General features: G+C 41.4%; 1 protein-coding gene across 1 annotated transcript; it reads left to right on the top strand.

Moving 5' to 3' along the window:
- Positions 1-10,963: 10,963 nt before the first annotated feature.
- Positions 10,964-15,628, top strand: LOC107390484 (acidic mammalian chitinase). The gene is made up of 12 exons (XM_015967224.3): positions 10,964-11,070; positions 11,179-11,236; positions 11,321-11,350; positions 11,452-11,656; positions 11,783-11,839; positions 12,608-12,773; positions 12,943-13,067; positions 13,472-13,595; positions 13,682-13,864; positions 13,994-14,110; positions 15,053-15,185; positions 15,270-15,628. Exons 2-12 carry the CDS (start codon positions 11,212-11,214, stop codon positions 15,482-15,484), a joined length of 1,380 nt encoding a protein of 459 aa, XP_015822710.1. The 5' UTR covers positions 10,964-11,070; positions 11,179-11,211; the 3' UTR covers positions 15,485-15,628.
- The last annotated feature ends 1,376 nt before the right edge of the window (positions 15,629-17,004 follow it).

Below are 17,004 nucleotides of genomic sequence, written 5' to 3'. Positions count from 1 at the left end.
TTGTCCAGATTTAGGCTAACATCAGAGTTTAACCATAGGCCCTGTCAAATAAAAATGGTTTAAGCCTATTCTTAAAAGTAGACAAAGTGTCTGCCTCACGGACTATGGCTGGAAGCTGGTTCCACAGGAGAGGAGCCTGATAGCTAAAAGATCTGCCTCCCATCCTAATTTTAGATATTCTGGGAACCACCAGTAAACCTGCAGTCTGAGAGCGAAGTGCTCGGTTAGGAACGTATGGAACAATCAGATCACTGATGTATGATGGAGCTTGATTATTAAGAGCATTATATGTGAGAAGAAGGATCTTAAAATCTATTCTGAATTTAACAGATAGCCAATGTAGTGAAGCCAAGACAGGAAAGATATGATCTCTCTTTTTAATTCTCATCAGAACTCTAGCTGCAGCATTTTGGACAAGCTGAAGACTTTTAACTACATTCTGTGGACTTCCTGAGAGTAATGAATTACAGTAATACAGTCTTGATGTAATAAATGCATGAACTAGTTTTTCAGCATCACTCCTGGAAAGTATGCTTCTAATCTTAGCAATATTCCGAAGGTGGAAAAAGGAAATCCGACAAACTTGTGAAACCTGGGATTTGAATGGCATGTGCTGGTCAAAGATAACACCAAGGTTCCTTGCTTTGTTCTCGGAGATTATTGTAATGCCATTCAGGTCAGGTGATTGGCTAAGCAATTTCCTTTTCTGGATTTCTGGTCCAAAGATGAGAACTTCCGTCTTGTCTTGATTTAAAAGCAAAAAGTTTAGAGTCATCCAATTTTTTATGTCCTCAAGCCTGTAATCTACCCAACTGATTAGGTTCATCAGGGTTAATGGATAAATAGAGCTGAGTATCGTCAGCATAACAGTGGAAGTTTATCCCATGCTGTTTAATGATTTTACCAATTGGGAGCATATATATATTAAAAATAATTAGTCCAAGCACTGGACCCTGTGGTACTCCACAAGTAACCCTGGAGTATGAAGACGATTTGTCATGTACATTTGCAAAATGAAATCTGTCAGACAGGTAGGATTTAAACCAGCCTAACGCTGTTCCTTTGATCCCTACAACATTTTCAAGTCTTTCTAAAAGAACATTGTGATCAACTGTATCAAAGGCAGCACTGAGATCTAACAAGACTAGAACAGACACAAGATTCCTATCTGAGGCCATGAGAATATCATTTGTAGCTCTCACTAATGCAGTTTCAGTGCTGTGATACTCTCTAAAACCAGACTGAAATTCCTCAAACAGATCATTAGTGCTCACATACTTGGATGGCCACTATTTTCTCCAGGACTTTGGATAAAAATGGAAGGTTTGATATTGGTCTATAATTCATTGGGCCAGAGAAGGCTTCTTAAGTGAAGGTTTGATTACAGCAACCTTAAAATCCTGTGGTACATATCCATTCACTAAAAATAGATTGATTATATGTAGAATGGGGCAGTAACCAAATGAAATGCTTCTTTAAATAATTTGGTTGGGATTGGATCCAAAATGCAAGTTGAAGGTTTAGATGAAGCTAATATTTTTGATAACTCTGAAAGCTCAACTGGATCAAAACGGTTCAAGCACAGATGAGGTTCTAAAGTCACCTCTGATGCTGCCTCACTTACTGAGGAAGAAGAAATCGCATTAAGCCGGGCGTACACTGTGCGACTTTTTTCACTTTTGTGAGACGATTTTCCACTCGTGCGAGAATCCACGAGATCGGGGCGAGTTTTGCGCCGAGCGTTGTGTAGTGTGCAGGGGGTTACGAGAGGCGATTAACAACATGTGACCAGCTACCGATCAGCAATCGTGAGCTTGCACGGACTTCTGGCGTGTTTAATATTTTGCTCGTCCCTCGTGAGGGTATCGCACTGTTGAAGTGGCGCTGCCAGCAGCTGCGACCCAAAATGTATCAGAACTGCTCACTGCGCATGCGCAATCCTGCATCAACACCGCTCCCCGCTATTCCTTAATAACACACGTTGTTCGTTTTGATTTCTACACGTTTATTTACTCACAAAGATTGTCCAGAAAGCGTGTTTGTCGTGTTCATGTCAAATTAAACTGATCACAAAACACAGATTAACCCCGGCTTTCCACAGGAGTCGTCAGCAGAACGTTACTGCAGTAGCACGTCATAGCTGCTGATAGGAACCGCTGTGGTCAACAGAACCTTTTCCACTGGAGCCGTCAGCAGCGCGAGTCGGCCGCGTCTCAGGAGCAGCATGTCTCGGCCTTTACACGCCGGTTCTATTTTCTACGCACGACGCCTCTGAAACGGGTCAAGTTCGACAATTTTGGGGAAGGAAAGACAAGAAATCGGACGCGGAAATGGAGAGAAGCTCCCGAGATTTTCAGAATAAAGAACGTACTGCTTTCCGGTTGCTTTACTTTTAAAAAACGTTACTAACTGTGCGGCCCCTCGAGAAGTTATCACCTAGCTAGCGGTCTCCTTTGTTTTTCAGGTCCGTATTGGCGATTATAAAACGGACAGAACATAAAACACAAACCATGTTGTAGTTTTCTCCTGCTTGTTGTTGTGTTTACTGACGAAGTCACTCGTGTGACTTCGTGCTCGGTTGGGGACAGCTGCTCCCCTGCTGCTTCGCGTCTCGTGGGAAGGGCCAAGCAGCAGCTTACGCGAGCAAGACGTGCTGCTGCAGTAACGTGCTGCTGACGGCTCCGGTGGAAACCCGGGATTATACATAAATCGCTGTGTGTCCTCCTGCAGCACTCCCGAAGGACAACAGGCAAAACAAGACAACAAAGTCTGACGTGTTGAGTAAAAACTGCTATTTTTAGCATATTTTTAGGTCCGACGTGTTGCTACCAGACGTACAGTGTGAGCAGTCAGGTCGAATCCGGGAACTGGGTCGTGCAGTGTGAGCGCCTGGCTCGTGAGACCTGCCCTGCGAGGAAGTCGTACAGTTTGAGCTGAAGCTGAGTGCTACGAGTGAAAGAGTCGCACAGTGTCCGCCCAGCTTTAGGGAGGATGCTAAAGATTTTGTTTCTAATAGAATTAATTTTACTTGATCAAAATCCCATTAAGTTATTGCTGCTGAGGGCTAAGGGAATAGATGGCTCGAGCTATGATTCTGTGTAAGCTTAGCAACTGTACTGAAAAGAAATTTAGGATTATGCTTATTCTCCTCAAGTAATGCTGAGAAATAAAAAGTTCTAGTTTGTCGAAGCTTATTTTTTATAAAGCACAAGACTATTTTTCCAGGATAGGTAGGCCTCCTCAGGGTGCATAGAGAGCCATGTTCTCTCCAATTCCCTAGAGTTTTGTTTTAAGGCTCGTAAATGAGAATTAAACCAGGGAGCCAACTTCCTGTCCCTAATTACCTTCTTTTTTAAGGGGGCAACATCATCTAATGCCACACGTAAAGAGGAATTAACATGATGAACTAAGGCATCAATTTGTGAGGGGCTAGAACTGAAAATATTGCCCTCTGCTACATGCCTCTGAGATGCTGAGGACAGTAAAGATGGAACAGTTGATTTAAAAGATGCAACTGCGTTGTCAGATAGAGACCGACTATAGTGAAATGTACTTTCATGTCTCGAAAACTCAGTTATAAAAAACTCAAAGGTTATCAGAAAGTGGTCCGAGAGGACTGGATTATGTGGAAAGATCGTTATTTCCTCACACTCTATGCCATAAGTCAGCACAAGGTCTAATGTATGATGGCAGGAGTGGGTGGAGCTATGTATTCTTTGAGTAAAACCAATTGAGTCTAAGATATTACTAAATGCTACATTGAGGCTATCATTTTCAATGTCCACATGAATGTTAAAATCCCCCACTATAATGACCTTATCAGTATTTAGCACCAAATCTGATAAAAAATCAGAGATCTGATCCAAAAACTCAGAGTAAGGGCCTGGTGGACGATATAAAACTACAAACAAGAGTGGTTTTACAGTTTTGCCATCTGGATTAGGAAAACTAAGAATAAGACGTTCAAACGAACTGTAGCTATTAATTGGTAAGGGACTGATTAATTAGTCCGAATGAAAAATGGTTGCTACTCCTCCTCCTCGCCCTGTACTTCGAGCAATATGATGATTTAAATCATTTGAAGGAGTCGACTCGTTTAAACTAACAGTCCTCTTGCTGCAGCCAGGATTCTGTTAGAGAGAGCAAAGAGATCTGATTATCACAAATCAAGTCATTAACTAACAAAGTCTTAGAAAAAATAGATCTAATGTTCAATAACCCACATTTATTTTTTCTAATTTTCTGCTCAGTTGAATTTGTTCTAATATTTATGAGATTTCCATGATTTGCTTTATTAAGGCTGATATTTAATCTGTGTGGTTTTGGCCGTGGGCAGGACACTGTCTCTATGGGGTAGTGGGTGGGTAACAGTACAGAAGCTGCTGAGTGGTGGGTTAAACTACGACTCTGCTTCCTGGTCTGGACCCTGGGTTGTCATGGAGGACTAATAAAACTGGCCATGTTCCTAGAAAGAAGAGCTGCACCATCCAAAGAGGGATGGATGCGTCGCTCCGCATCAGACCAGGTTTTCCCCAAAAAGTTTTCCAATTATCAATGTAGCCCACGTTGTTTTCAGGACACCACCTAGACAACCAGCAGTTGAAGGACAGCATGCAGCAAAACATGTCGTCACTGGTCCGATCAGGCAGGGGGCCAGAGAAAATTACGGAGTCCGACATTGTTTTGGCAAACTTGCACACCGAAGCAACATTAATTTTAGTGACCTCCGATTGGCGTAACCGGGTGTCGTTACCGCCAGCGTGGATAACAATCTTAATGTCTGATGATTTAAATAATTTGAAGGAGTCAACTCGTTTAAACTAACATAGTCCTCTTGCTGCAGCCAGGATTATGTGAGAGAGAGCAAAGAAATCTGATTATCACAAATCAAGTCATTAACTAACAAAGTCTTAGAAAAAATGGATCTAATGTTCAACAACCCACATTTAATTTTTCTAGTTTTCTGCTCAGTTGAATTTGTTTTAATATTTATGAGATTTCCATGATTTGCTTTATTAAGCCTGATATTTAATCTGTGTGATGTTGGCTGTGGTTAGGACACTGTCTCTATGGGGTAGTGGGTGGGTAACAGTCCAGAAGCTGCAGAGGGGTGTGTTAAACTACGACTCTGCAAGCCCTTTTGAATGCTGTCTCACTTGTGCTGACAATTCTCCTCGTTTTCATGTTGACTTATCAGATCGTCCATGTCAGGGACTTGCACAAACCAGCCAGAGAAGCACTGCTCATGAGACTCAAAACTCCATTTTATTTTGGAGCAGCTTCAAAGTTAAAAGGAACTTTAACCTAATCACAGCAAAACACTCTATCCAGAAAAACAAAAGACATTTCAGACACACCAGGTTCAACTTAAAAAGTGGCTGATCACACCACTCTACATACAAGAGGGGAACAATTAACATACAATTAACACACACATCCTCACACACACAAACTAACCAGTCTAATCAATTCAGGTAACTCAAATAACTAAATCATAATTATAAACTCCCTGTCCATAACAGAAAATATCTACATTAAATTAACACAAGCATAAACATGAATCTCCCCTCCCTTGGGAGTTGGTAGATCCCAGGAGTGCTGATTAGGCTTCCTGAGGAGATGAGCTGCAGGTGTGAGACTCCATGGGAAACTCCAAGTCGCTGGTAACTCAAAATAGAAGGACAAAATTAACACATGCATTCATAAACAGAAGACTGATTGTGTGCACATCAACCAGTCATCCTGGACAAAACACAGAAAACAAACACTGCCAGCAGACCATGTCCCTGAGGTGACAGACACTGCTGTCACAGTCCAAATCTAATCCGAGGGAATTTGTGAGAGATCTAAAGCAAAACTTTATTTAAAAAACACTCGTCAGAAAAGCTGCTTGACTTTGATAAGACAGACATATGTGTGTGTGTGTGTGTGTGTGAGTGTGTAAAAGTGTTATGATTTGCTTAGTTTTAGGCTGTGTAATCCCGTGTTTGAAGAATATGGTAAGCAAACTGATGACGAATACCTTGGTTCAATATACTCTCCTGAGACAAAAAGAGGAGCTTGCAGAAGATAAATATATTGCCTGATAAAGTTGGTTTCATTATGATTTCAACAATGAAAATTACGGTTTCTGTAACCATTGTTGTTTGATGTTCTTGTTATCAACTCAGATTTTATTATCCTTTATTGTTATAATCATTTAAGGTGAACTCCGTTTGAACGGGGGGGTGGGGGGGGGGGGTGGATAGGTAAAAACTGATTGTCAAACAGAGTTACCTCAAGCCTTATTTACATTTAAATGTTTGCTTCAGGTACTTTTGTTCTATTATATGGAGGCCAAACCGGCCAAACCGGCCAAACCGGGACTCTCTTATGCAGGAACGCCGTCCTGCCAGACCAAGAGACTCGATCTATTATCTGAAGAATCCCTTTTGTATTTTGTGGATTCCTGAGGCCAAGGGGGGTTTTGAGGAATTTATGGCTGTGTGTGTGTTCTTGCAAATAAATTCGCTCCAGAGTTTCGGCTCGGTGTGAGAGGAAACTGGCTTTCTACTGGTGTGGATTGATTCTTCTCACCCTTTGCAAAGTATCTCACACTTTGCAAAGTATGTGTTTGTTGTCTGTTTAAGGGTTGTTTACAATTTAAGAAAATTATCAATCTAAATACTCTGCGTGCTTTGACATTTCTTTGAGGTAATATGGGAGTAATATAAAAATTACCCAACAGTCAATGTCATATATATTCACTGTCAATGCTGTTGGTTAATGAATAACATATGTTGCATGGTCAATTGGAGGAAAATATTATTTCCCTGGGATTTCTACACTTGTTTCACTGACAGTTCTCTGCTGGACCCATTCTGACTCTTTCTGTAGAAGTACAGCTTCTACCTAAGCACATACTGAAAATTTTGATGTAATTCTTTGGTATCTTAAAATAATGTGTGCAAATGAAACTTGAAAAATTTGAATATGATGCAAAAGTCCATTAAATGCAGAACTGACCACCACAGGAAATCCTTTGTACCGGTGGCAATTGGACTGTTTAACTCTTCCTCACGCTGTAGGTGATTCTCCTAATACCTTTACCTAGGTTACACTGTTCCCTCACCGACTGTGCAATATTACCCAAGAGTTCTGATTGTAAATATGTTTTTATCCCCCATCATATCATATGCTGCTACAAACCCTTATTCTTTTACACAATACTTTAATCACTTTTGTGAATCGCCTGCACCGACGGCTTAATTACTTATTCACAAGGATGCAGTCATGTATTTAATTATTGAGATATGCGATTGTTTGTTTTGCACTATCCTACATGGTACTACTGTAGATCTTTTTTTTAATGAATATATTGTATATCATATTTCTATTTCACCTGTTCCTTTGTCTCTCCAACTGCTTTGAGCATGTACATGACACAAGAATTTCCCTCGGGATAAATAAAGTTGTTCTTATTCTTATTATTCTTATTCTTAATGTCAGCATTCCAGTTTAAGACTCAGGAATGCATTGCAGGTGTTTTGGATGCATTAGCTGATTAGAGTGGCTAGGTGGCACAGTTGTTAGCACTGTTGCCTCTCAGCACGAAGGTCGCAGGTTCGAAACTTGGCTGCGGCCTTTCTGCGTGGAGTTGCGTGTTCTCCCCATGCATGCGTGGGTTTCCTCCGGGTACTCCGGTTTCCCCCACAGATCACAACATGCCCTATAGGTTATAAATTGTAAGTCGCTTTGGATAAAAGCGTCTGCCAAATAAATAAACATAAACATAAACATAGAGTGTGACGCTTAGAGTCAAGAATATTGAACCGTTTTTACAATATTCTAATTGTCTACGATTTTGAATGTGGGGTTTCCTTCAGCTGTAAGCCATAGACATCACAGTTATAACAGATAAAGGCTGAAATATCTGGCATTGGTAGGAGTCTTTCTCATCAATTAGTTTCACCTTTAAAGATGACTTACTGATACTGAAATAAATTACCTTTTGCACCAGATTCTCAGTTTCACCTGTATTTTTGTGTAAAATAGTACAACTTTGAAAAGGGATTTATTGCAATCTGCTAGTATTTTTCATGCCTACATTTTTTACACACAGACTATACGATTCATCTCGACAATTATGTGAGTCTGTGAGTCAAGTTGTTGTTGTTACTGTTGTTGTTAGCCTCGTGGGCAATATGCTGATTACCACATGTAAGTCGCTTTGGACAAAAGCGTCTGCTAAATCCATGAACATAAACATAAACTGAATGAAGGCTCAGATTAGAAGAAAAAAGAAGAAGAAACAATATTTTATATACGGTCTCACAAGGTAAAAATCACAAGGCGCTTACAGAGGCTAGGTTACCAGTATTGCATTACAATGCGTTGTTTATGTTTAACCCTAACCCCAGAATGCAAAACGGTGTGTGAAAGCCAAAGTTCACTAAACTTTGATAGCTTGTTAAACCCTTAGCAGCAATAAATTGAGGTTATGATTTTTGGTAAATCCTTATCAGTTACTGACATTGTGGAGAAATTCTTGTTCACTACAAAGTTGCTTAAGATTTCCTCATGTACAGCTGTTTTACAGTCAATCCACATAGTTTTAATCTGGATAAGATCAGGACTTTGACTTGTCTATTACAACACATTCATTCTATTTCAGCCTTTCTTTTGTGGGTGTGTTAATGTGCTTGTATATTAACAGTGAGTGTTTAGAGATGCTTGTGCTGATATGCGTTGGGCGGAGTTGCCTGCTCATCATTACCCTAGTAAGAATGGAACCATCTAGGGTGTATATGGGGAGTGTGAGTGGGTGTATGACGTATTCTTGTGTGTCTTTAGGTTAAATATGTTTGTGTGAGCATGAGGGTGGGAATGTATGAGTGTGTTTATGTGTGACTCTCTGTTAGGTAGAGTCTTCGAACTTCTCCCCTCTCAAATTCAATTCAATTCAAAGATACTTTACTAATCCCAGAGGGAAATTAAAGTTTCAGTACACACACAATTCAGAGATCAGACATACATGGGCAAAGACACATGACAAGAATTGGGGACTGTGGTCATTCGCGACTCCGAGTCGTGCTACCTTAATAGAGATCAGAGGGTTTATATGAGGATTGGTTCAGGTGGAGGGAAAAAAAAGGCACTTCAGAGTTAAGCCTGGTTTATGCTTCTCCGTCAGCTCCGCAAGGGACAGACACACACGGATTGACGGAAGCGTTTTGCTCTCATACTTCTTCGTCTCCTGGAGAGTGTTGCAAAGCAATTGCCCGACAGGACAACAGAGGGCGTAGCGCTGTTCTGTGGTATCTTGTCCAAGATAGTGTGTTTATATTGTGTTTTTTGTGTATATAAGAGACTTTTAACATGGACATATCTGTCTCTCATTCTCCCACCTCTTCATGCGCTCCCCACCTCTAAACCCACGCTTCCTGTCATTTCCGTCCACAAATAAAACGCTTGCTGCGCATCATTTCACTCCTCCAGTCATGGGAGAATGAAACGTTCATATTTTTAGTTTTTTCGCGAGGTATTCTTCCAAGCTTCTCCGTGTCTGCCGCTAGTTATCTTCGGCTCTCTTTGCAATGGTGGCGCTGTAAACAACAGCGGCGTCCTGACCAATCACAAGCTTGCATAATCTGTCTCGTTCAACGGATGTTTAAAAAAGTGGACTCGACTCCGTACTTACTTGCGTGCCTGCCGGAGCCCTACGCAAGGACGAATAATGGCGTTGCGTGTCTCCGCACTGACGCAGACGGAGAAGCATAAATCAGGCTTTACCCTCCACAGGGAGGGCAGCTTTTCTATGCAAAAAAACACCTCAGACAGATATGCAACAGACTTCAGACATTGCACATCATAAGTGTCCACTAGGTGGGGTGGTGGGTTTGGGACTCTCCACACGTCAGTTCCTGCAGCCACGATAAGCAGCGCACGTCACCTCAGTCTGGACAGGGGAAGGAGGTCATTGAGGTTTGGAGGGCACAGTGACTCCTGGAACGATTCGGCGGCCTTCAGTCCGCAGTCCCGCCCAGGCTGTGATAGGAGACAGAGTTGCCATAGCGACGGCAGCAGCATGCGTATGCAGCTATCATTGGTGTCACACTCACAAAAACACACACCAGAATGTCAATTTCTCAACAGGTTTATTTCTAGCATGCATGCATGGGTGAAGTCCAACATTTCAGGCTCTTGTTGTCTCAGTCTAAGCATCTCGTCATCCCGTTATAGAGACTCGCATCTCCCTCGGTATACGAAGATGCAGGAGTGCTGATTACTAATGCGCTCCAGCCGTGGCACAGTGCGCACCCACTGACACAGCCGCTCTCTTCTCCTCTGCAGATGTACTCTTTTTACACTTTTCTCCGTTCATCGGCCCCTCTGACAAACACCAACAGGTGTCAAGGACACAAGGACACAACAGCAGAATTCTCTGCCAGGAGCCGGAATCAATTCTACAACCTAGCGATTACTGGATAACCCGGTCTACCTCATGAGGTACTGTTGCCCTACGATGCCTTACATGATGCTAGGCTTGCTAATAAATAGCACTCCAGATTTCAAAGACTCATTCAGGAAGTGTCAATACACTCAGAAGATGCAGGTAGAAGACCCAAACTATGATCTTTTTACTAGCGTGATCAAATAATCAAGAATTTAATCAAAGGAACGAATTTTCAGACAAGTCTTTACTACAACCTTTTTTTAATCATAGAGGAATTCCCGAATAAAATGCATTTTAATAACGTGCCATGATATCACCGTGGAAACTCATTGTATCCCAATTTTTCTTGGTTTAACCCCTCATCTTATCTACAGAAGTAGGTTAGGCCTCCTTATCTTTGTACATTAACAATAGCACGTTACACCCTCGTGCTCTGATCGACAGTTATCTAGAAAATAAAGGTATAAATGATGAATGATCATCGGTCAGGCTTTTATGACGTAAAACTTAGCTGAAATTATTCTTCCCAGAAACATCCATTAAAGTCACTGAAGGGCAGGTTTTAACCCACGTCTCCTGTTACCTATAAAAGAGTCTCAGTTAGAGCAGCCAAACATCAGACCACCTGAGAAAAGGTAGCTGTCATAAGGACACAGGGGTTCCTGCAGCCAGAGATAACCTCAGACCAGAGTTTCATTTTAACAAGACGTGTTCTTTATGACAAACAACTTTTTTCTTTCTAGATTTTTCCGAGGAAAAGACTCAACCAGAACAACATGGCTCGACTGACGCTCCTGGCAGGTACATTGATGACAGTCCTTTAGCCTTAATGTTTAAAATGCAAAACACTTTGTGACGAAAGTAATAATTACATTGGTTTTCCAGGCTTGTCTCTTTTGTTGTGCCTTCAAATTGGTATGAGATATTCATTTTTGCATTTCAGACTTTTACACTTAATTTTGATATTTACTATAAGTAAAAATCTAAAAAATAATCCTGTCTTTCTCATTTTAAAGTTTCTTCCACCAAACTGGTCTGCTACTTTACCAACTGGTCCCAGTATAGACCAGGTTCTGGTAAATATCTCCCTGAAAATGTAGATCCCAACATCTGCACACACATGATCTATGCCTTCTCAAAGATTAGTACTTCAAATGAGCTGTCAATAGTTGAGTGGAACGATGAGGTTCTTTATCGCTCCTTCAACGGACTGAAGCACAGGTGAGTGGTCTCTGTCCGAGTTTTAGTGTTTGGAGGTCTTGTTACTGGTATTGTTTTATGCCAGCAACAAATATCCATTCATACAAGTATTGATCATAACTCATAAATTGTGCATCTCTATGACAGAAACCCCCAGCTGAAGACTCTGTTGAGTGTTGGTGGGTGGAACTTTGGAACAAAACAGTGAGTCCACAAACTACATTTTATTTCTCATCAAAATTATTATTTTTAGTAGTAATAGTAGTAGTAGTAGTAGCACTCGTAGTAGTAATCGTAGTAATAGTAGTGGTAGTAGTAGTAATAGTAGTAGTAGTTGTTGTAGTAGTCGTAGTAGTGGTAGTAGTAAAAGTAGTGGTAGTAGTAGTAATAGTAGTGGTTGTTGTAGAAGTAGTGATAGTAGTAGTAGTAGTAGTGGTAGAAGTAGTTGTAGTAGTAGTAATAATAGTAGTAGTAGTAATTATAGTAGTAGTAATAGTAGTAGCACTCGTAGTGGTAGTAATAGTAATAGTAATAGTAGTAGTAGTAGTAAAAGTAATAGTAGTAGTTGTAATAGTAGTATTATTAGTAGTAATATTAGTAGTAGTAGTAGTAATATAAATAATATTATTATTATTAGTAGTAGTAGTAGTAACAGTACTAGTAGTAGTAGTAATAGTAGTAGTGGTAGTAGTAATAATAATAGTAGTAGTAGTAGTAGTAGTAGTAGTAGTAGTAGTAGTAGTGTAGTAATAGTAGTAGTACTAATAGTAGTAGTAGTATTAGTAGTGATAGTTGTAATAGTAGCAGTAGTCATAGTAGTAGTAATAGTAGTAGTATTAGTAGTAGTAGTAGTAGGATTAGTAGTAGTAGTAGTATTAGGAGTATTAGTAGTAATAGTAGTAATAATAGTAGTGGTATTAATATTGTTATCAATATTATATCTGTGCCACTGATTTAATTTAATGCTTACAGGTTTACCCTCATGGTTTCATCACGTGCCACCCGCCAGGTCTTCATCCAGTCTTCCATCCGGTTCTTGAGGCAGCACGGCTTTGATGGGCTGGACCTAGACTGGGAGTACCCTGGAGCACGTGGAAGCCCAGCAGCGGACAAGATGAAGTACACATTGCTCTGCCAGGTCAGTTTAAAAACAACAGTAAAGTGTTTGTCCAGTGAAGCATTTCATAAAATACTTTTTTGTAGCACATGAATTGATTTGCGTGACTGAGTCTGTGTTTAAGCTCTACCTTTTCCTTTAGGTGGACTTGACTAAATAATAACCATCATTTGTTCTGTTTTCCCTTCAGGAATTATTCTCTGCGTTTGTGAAGGAGGCAGCTGAGACCAACAACACCCGCTTGCTGCTCACAGCTGCAGTGGCAGCCGGAGAGCGATTTATAGATGGTGGTTATGAGGTTGCTGAAATTTCCAAGTAAGATTGTGGGGAATAATCTTGTTGACCTCTTTATATCCTACATGGAAACACACAGTTAGAAGCATGCGTAGGGGTCTACCCTTTCGTATGAATGAAGGTTCTCTGCATACCTTCGTTTTACATGGATGAGGGATGATTTAAATGAGAAAGGCCCTGCACCTGTAAAGCACTTTTCTGAGTCAGGGCACGCTAAACGTATTTACACCTATCATTCACACACTGGTGGTGATGACCTACGTCACCCCGGGGCACACTGACAGAAGCAACAGAAGACAGCTTTATGAAACATACAGATGACAACTTCACTAGTGAGTTAGAGTAAATTAGTCGAGGGAACTTCCCTGTCTGTTAAAATACAGAAACAACTGAAAACTGCATTGACAAGATGCAATGTCTTCCAGGTATCTGGACTTTATAAGCGTCATGACCTATCGCTACCATGGATCCGAGGCTGGAATCATTGGCCACAACAGCCCTCTGTACACCAGTTCTGCTCTCGAAAGCCAATACGTCAACCACAACATTGTAAGTAAAATAAATCTCATCAACCTGGAAAGTAAAACAGATGAGTAACATACTTGTTTTTAACATGTAAACTCTGTGTGTTGCAGGACTTTTCCATGAAACATTGGACATCTCTTGGCGCTCCTGCTGAAAAGCTGCTGGTTGGTTTTCCCACATTTGGACGCACATTTCGCACAAGATCAGCAGATGCTGGAGTTGGATCCCCGAATGGCGGATTAGCCTCCATTGGGCCATACACCCGAGAACCTGGATCTTGGTCATACTATGAGGTCAGTTTACTGAAAGGTAGATTATCATGCCACCACAACAAAAGGTGTCTGTTACTAGGGAAACAGAGAAGAAAAGCATCAAACATAATGACTGAGTGTTTAAATTGAATCTGCCATTTTTAAATACAGATCTGCACTTTCCTTAATGGAGCAACAACTCATTGGATTGATGAACAAAAGGTTCCCTATGCAATCAAAGGCAACGAGTGGGTGGGCTTCGACAACATGCAGAGCTTTGAAATCAAGGTAAACCCTTTAAATCATCTTTAATATTTAAGGTTTTTGCAATGATGCAGTTACTCCACCTAACCCCCGGCTTTCCACAGGAGACGTCAGCAGCACGTTACTGCAGCAGCACGTCATAGCTGCTGATAGGAACCGCTGTGGTCAACAGAACCTTTTCCACCGGAGCCGTCAGCAGCGCGAGTCGGCCGCGTCTCAGGAGCAGCATGTCGCGGCCTTTACGCGCCGGTTCTATTTTCTACGTGCGACGCCTCTGAAACGGGTCAAGTTCGACATTTTTGGGGAAGGAAAGACAGGAAATCGAACGCAGAAATGGAGAGAAGCTCCCGAGATTTTCAGAATAAAGAACGTACAGCCTTCCGGTTGCTTTACTTTTAAAAACGGTTACTAAATGTGCGGCCCCGTGAGAAGTTATCACCTAGCTAGCGGTCTCCTTTGTTTTTCAGGTCCGTATTGGCGATTATAAAACGGACAGAACATAAAACACAAACATTTTCGAGCCATGTTGCAGTTTTCTCCTGCTTGTTGTTGTGTTTACTGACGAAGTCACTCGTGTGACTTCGTGCTCGGTCGGTGACAGCTGCTCCCCTGCTGCTTCGCGTGTTGGGGGAAGGGCCAAGCAGCAGCTTACGCGAGCAAGACGTGCTGCTGCAGTAACGTGCTGCTGACGGCTCCCGTGGAAACCCGGGGTTAGACCACTGCTCTGTCACGGCAGCGTCACAGTTTCTGTCGCAACTGTAGTGTCATCATTAGTCTGAACAGAAGATGGTGCTCTTGCTACAAGGTTCAAATAAAAAGATATATTTCACAAATGGACGTAGATGATCAGTTCATTTGTTTCTTTTCACAGATTGTCTTAACTTCTATAGCACAAACCTGAATGATCAGAAGCAAACATGTAAAATCATAACATGAAAAATGTCTATTTTCTATGATATTTTGTAGGCTCAGTATGTGAAAGACAACAGATTTGGAGGTGCATTCGTCTATTCTCTGGATATGGATGACTTTACTGGTGACTTCTGTCGTCAGGGAAAATACCCCCTTGTTAGTCATCTGCACTCTCTCCTTTATTCAGGTAAACAACATCATTGTTGTCATCTTCAGATCTAATATCTGGCCATATTCAAACAACTTCAATTGTTTTGATTGCATTCTTTAGAAGTTCTTCCACCCACCACAAGCCGCCCCAGTCTGGAGACTACAGCAACTCCTGTTTTTGGAAGAGGTTTCTGCTTTGGGAAGATTGATGGCAACTATGTAAACGTCAACAATCCAACCACCTTCTACCAGTGTGTCAGTGGAATTACATACATTCAAACGTGTCCAGCTAACCTTATTTACAATAAGAGGTGTGATTGTTGCGTCTACCATTAAATACATTGCTGTATTCATCAAACAGGAATGTTCTGTGTTGTTCAAACTGTGTCCTGTAGTAAAGGTGAGTAATCAAGGTTTGCAATGCCATAAGATTAATTGCCAAGAAGTATTGTTACAATAAATAAATAAATTGTTCGGGCACATGTTTCATGACTTTTTGTACCAAGTTTATTTGGTCACATGGATTTATATGAAGTTAATGAATTTTAATGACCTTCAATGCCTTCACATGGTACAAATGTGGTCAGCATGACAATGGTTTAGACCTATTCCAATATAAGCTCAGCATAAAAACAAGAAACTTTGAAATGGGCTTTATAGCCATGCTCACCTACTTGTATTCTTACCAATAGAGATAAAGATCTGATAGTCTTTAGGTGTAGGCTATGCAAAAGGCCCTTGAAACAATCCACCACATAACTGCAGGGTGTAAGATGCTGGAAAGGAAAGCTTACATGGAACACTGCGACCAAGTGGCTGGCATTGTGTACAGGAACATCTGTCCAGAGTATGGACTGGAAGCCCCAAGGTCAAAGTGGGTAACACCCCATAAGGTGGTTGAAAACGAGAGAGCCAAGATCTTGTGGGACTTCCAGATCCAGACTGACAAAACGCCGTCCGTCACTCGGCGTTTATCCCCGTAGCAAGTCGCGGTGTCACACACTGGAGCGGTTGACAACAATCACCGCCAACTGAACCGACTGTACTTTGTACCGGAAGGTCCAGCGGAATTTAGGACGCAGAATCACTGCGTCGGAGCGGTTTTGACAGCTTATCGGGACGCGCACCCGGGCCAAACCGAGGTTGCTAGTTAGCTCTCCGGCTAATGCTAGCTATTGTCTGGAGCTACCAGCACAAAAAAAATGCCCGATTAACCAAACGTCTTCAGCGACGAGGTAATTAGGGACTTTAGCGACTGCACTCTGGTGTGCAGATGCGGTCCGCGGTCTCTAACCACGGCTTACAGCTTACAATATTAGCGAGTTATGCTAACTATTATGCTAGCGCGGTTAGCGGAAAAGAAATAGGCGCTGATCAGTCGCCTCACGGAGCGGAATTAATTCCGACGAGGAGTAAAATCTCAGATTTTACTAAAAATGTCCACACAGTGTCACAAACACAGCTACAAACAATAAAACAGACAGTTTTCAACGTACCAAGACAGGAAAAATATACCTTCTCATGTAGGCCTCAAGATGGCCTGCTCGCTACGTCAGCTTTAAGGTGTTTTGATGAAACAGCGCCTCCTGTGGAGGGTGACAAATGTGCAACCCCCCTTCAAGATAAAAGCTGTCTCCATGCTGAATGAGGAAAAGATCGCTTTTTCCTTTTTCCTCTGAACTCACACTGAACAAAAATCCCAAAAATGTCTCAAAATCGGCACAAAGTGTAATAAACTGCGCAGATATCAGGCTAAGCTCGCCATAATGTAGTGATTTGAAGTTGTATATTTATACACTGTAATTAGATAATTTAATTATCTGATTTTGTATATTTATACAATCAGTAATCAATCA

Source organism: Nothobranchius furzeri, chromosome 15, assembly GCF_043380555.1.
Source record: "Nothobranchius furzeri strain GRZ-AD chromosome 15, NfurGRZ-RIMD1, whole genome shotgun sequence".
Taxonomy (NCBI): Eukaryota; Metazoa; Chordata; class Actinopteri; order Cyprinodontiformes; family Nothobranchiidae; genus Nothobranchius; species Nothobranchius furzeri.
Note: the sequence above shows the minus strand (reverse complement) of the source record. Positions and strands in the feature narration are given on the sequence as shown.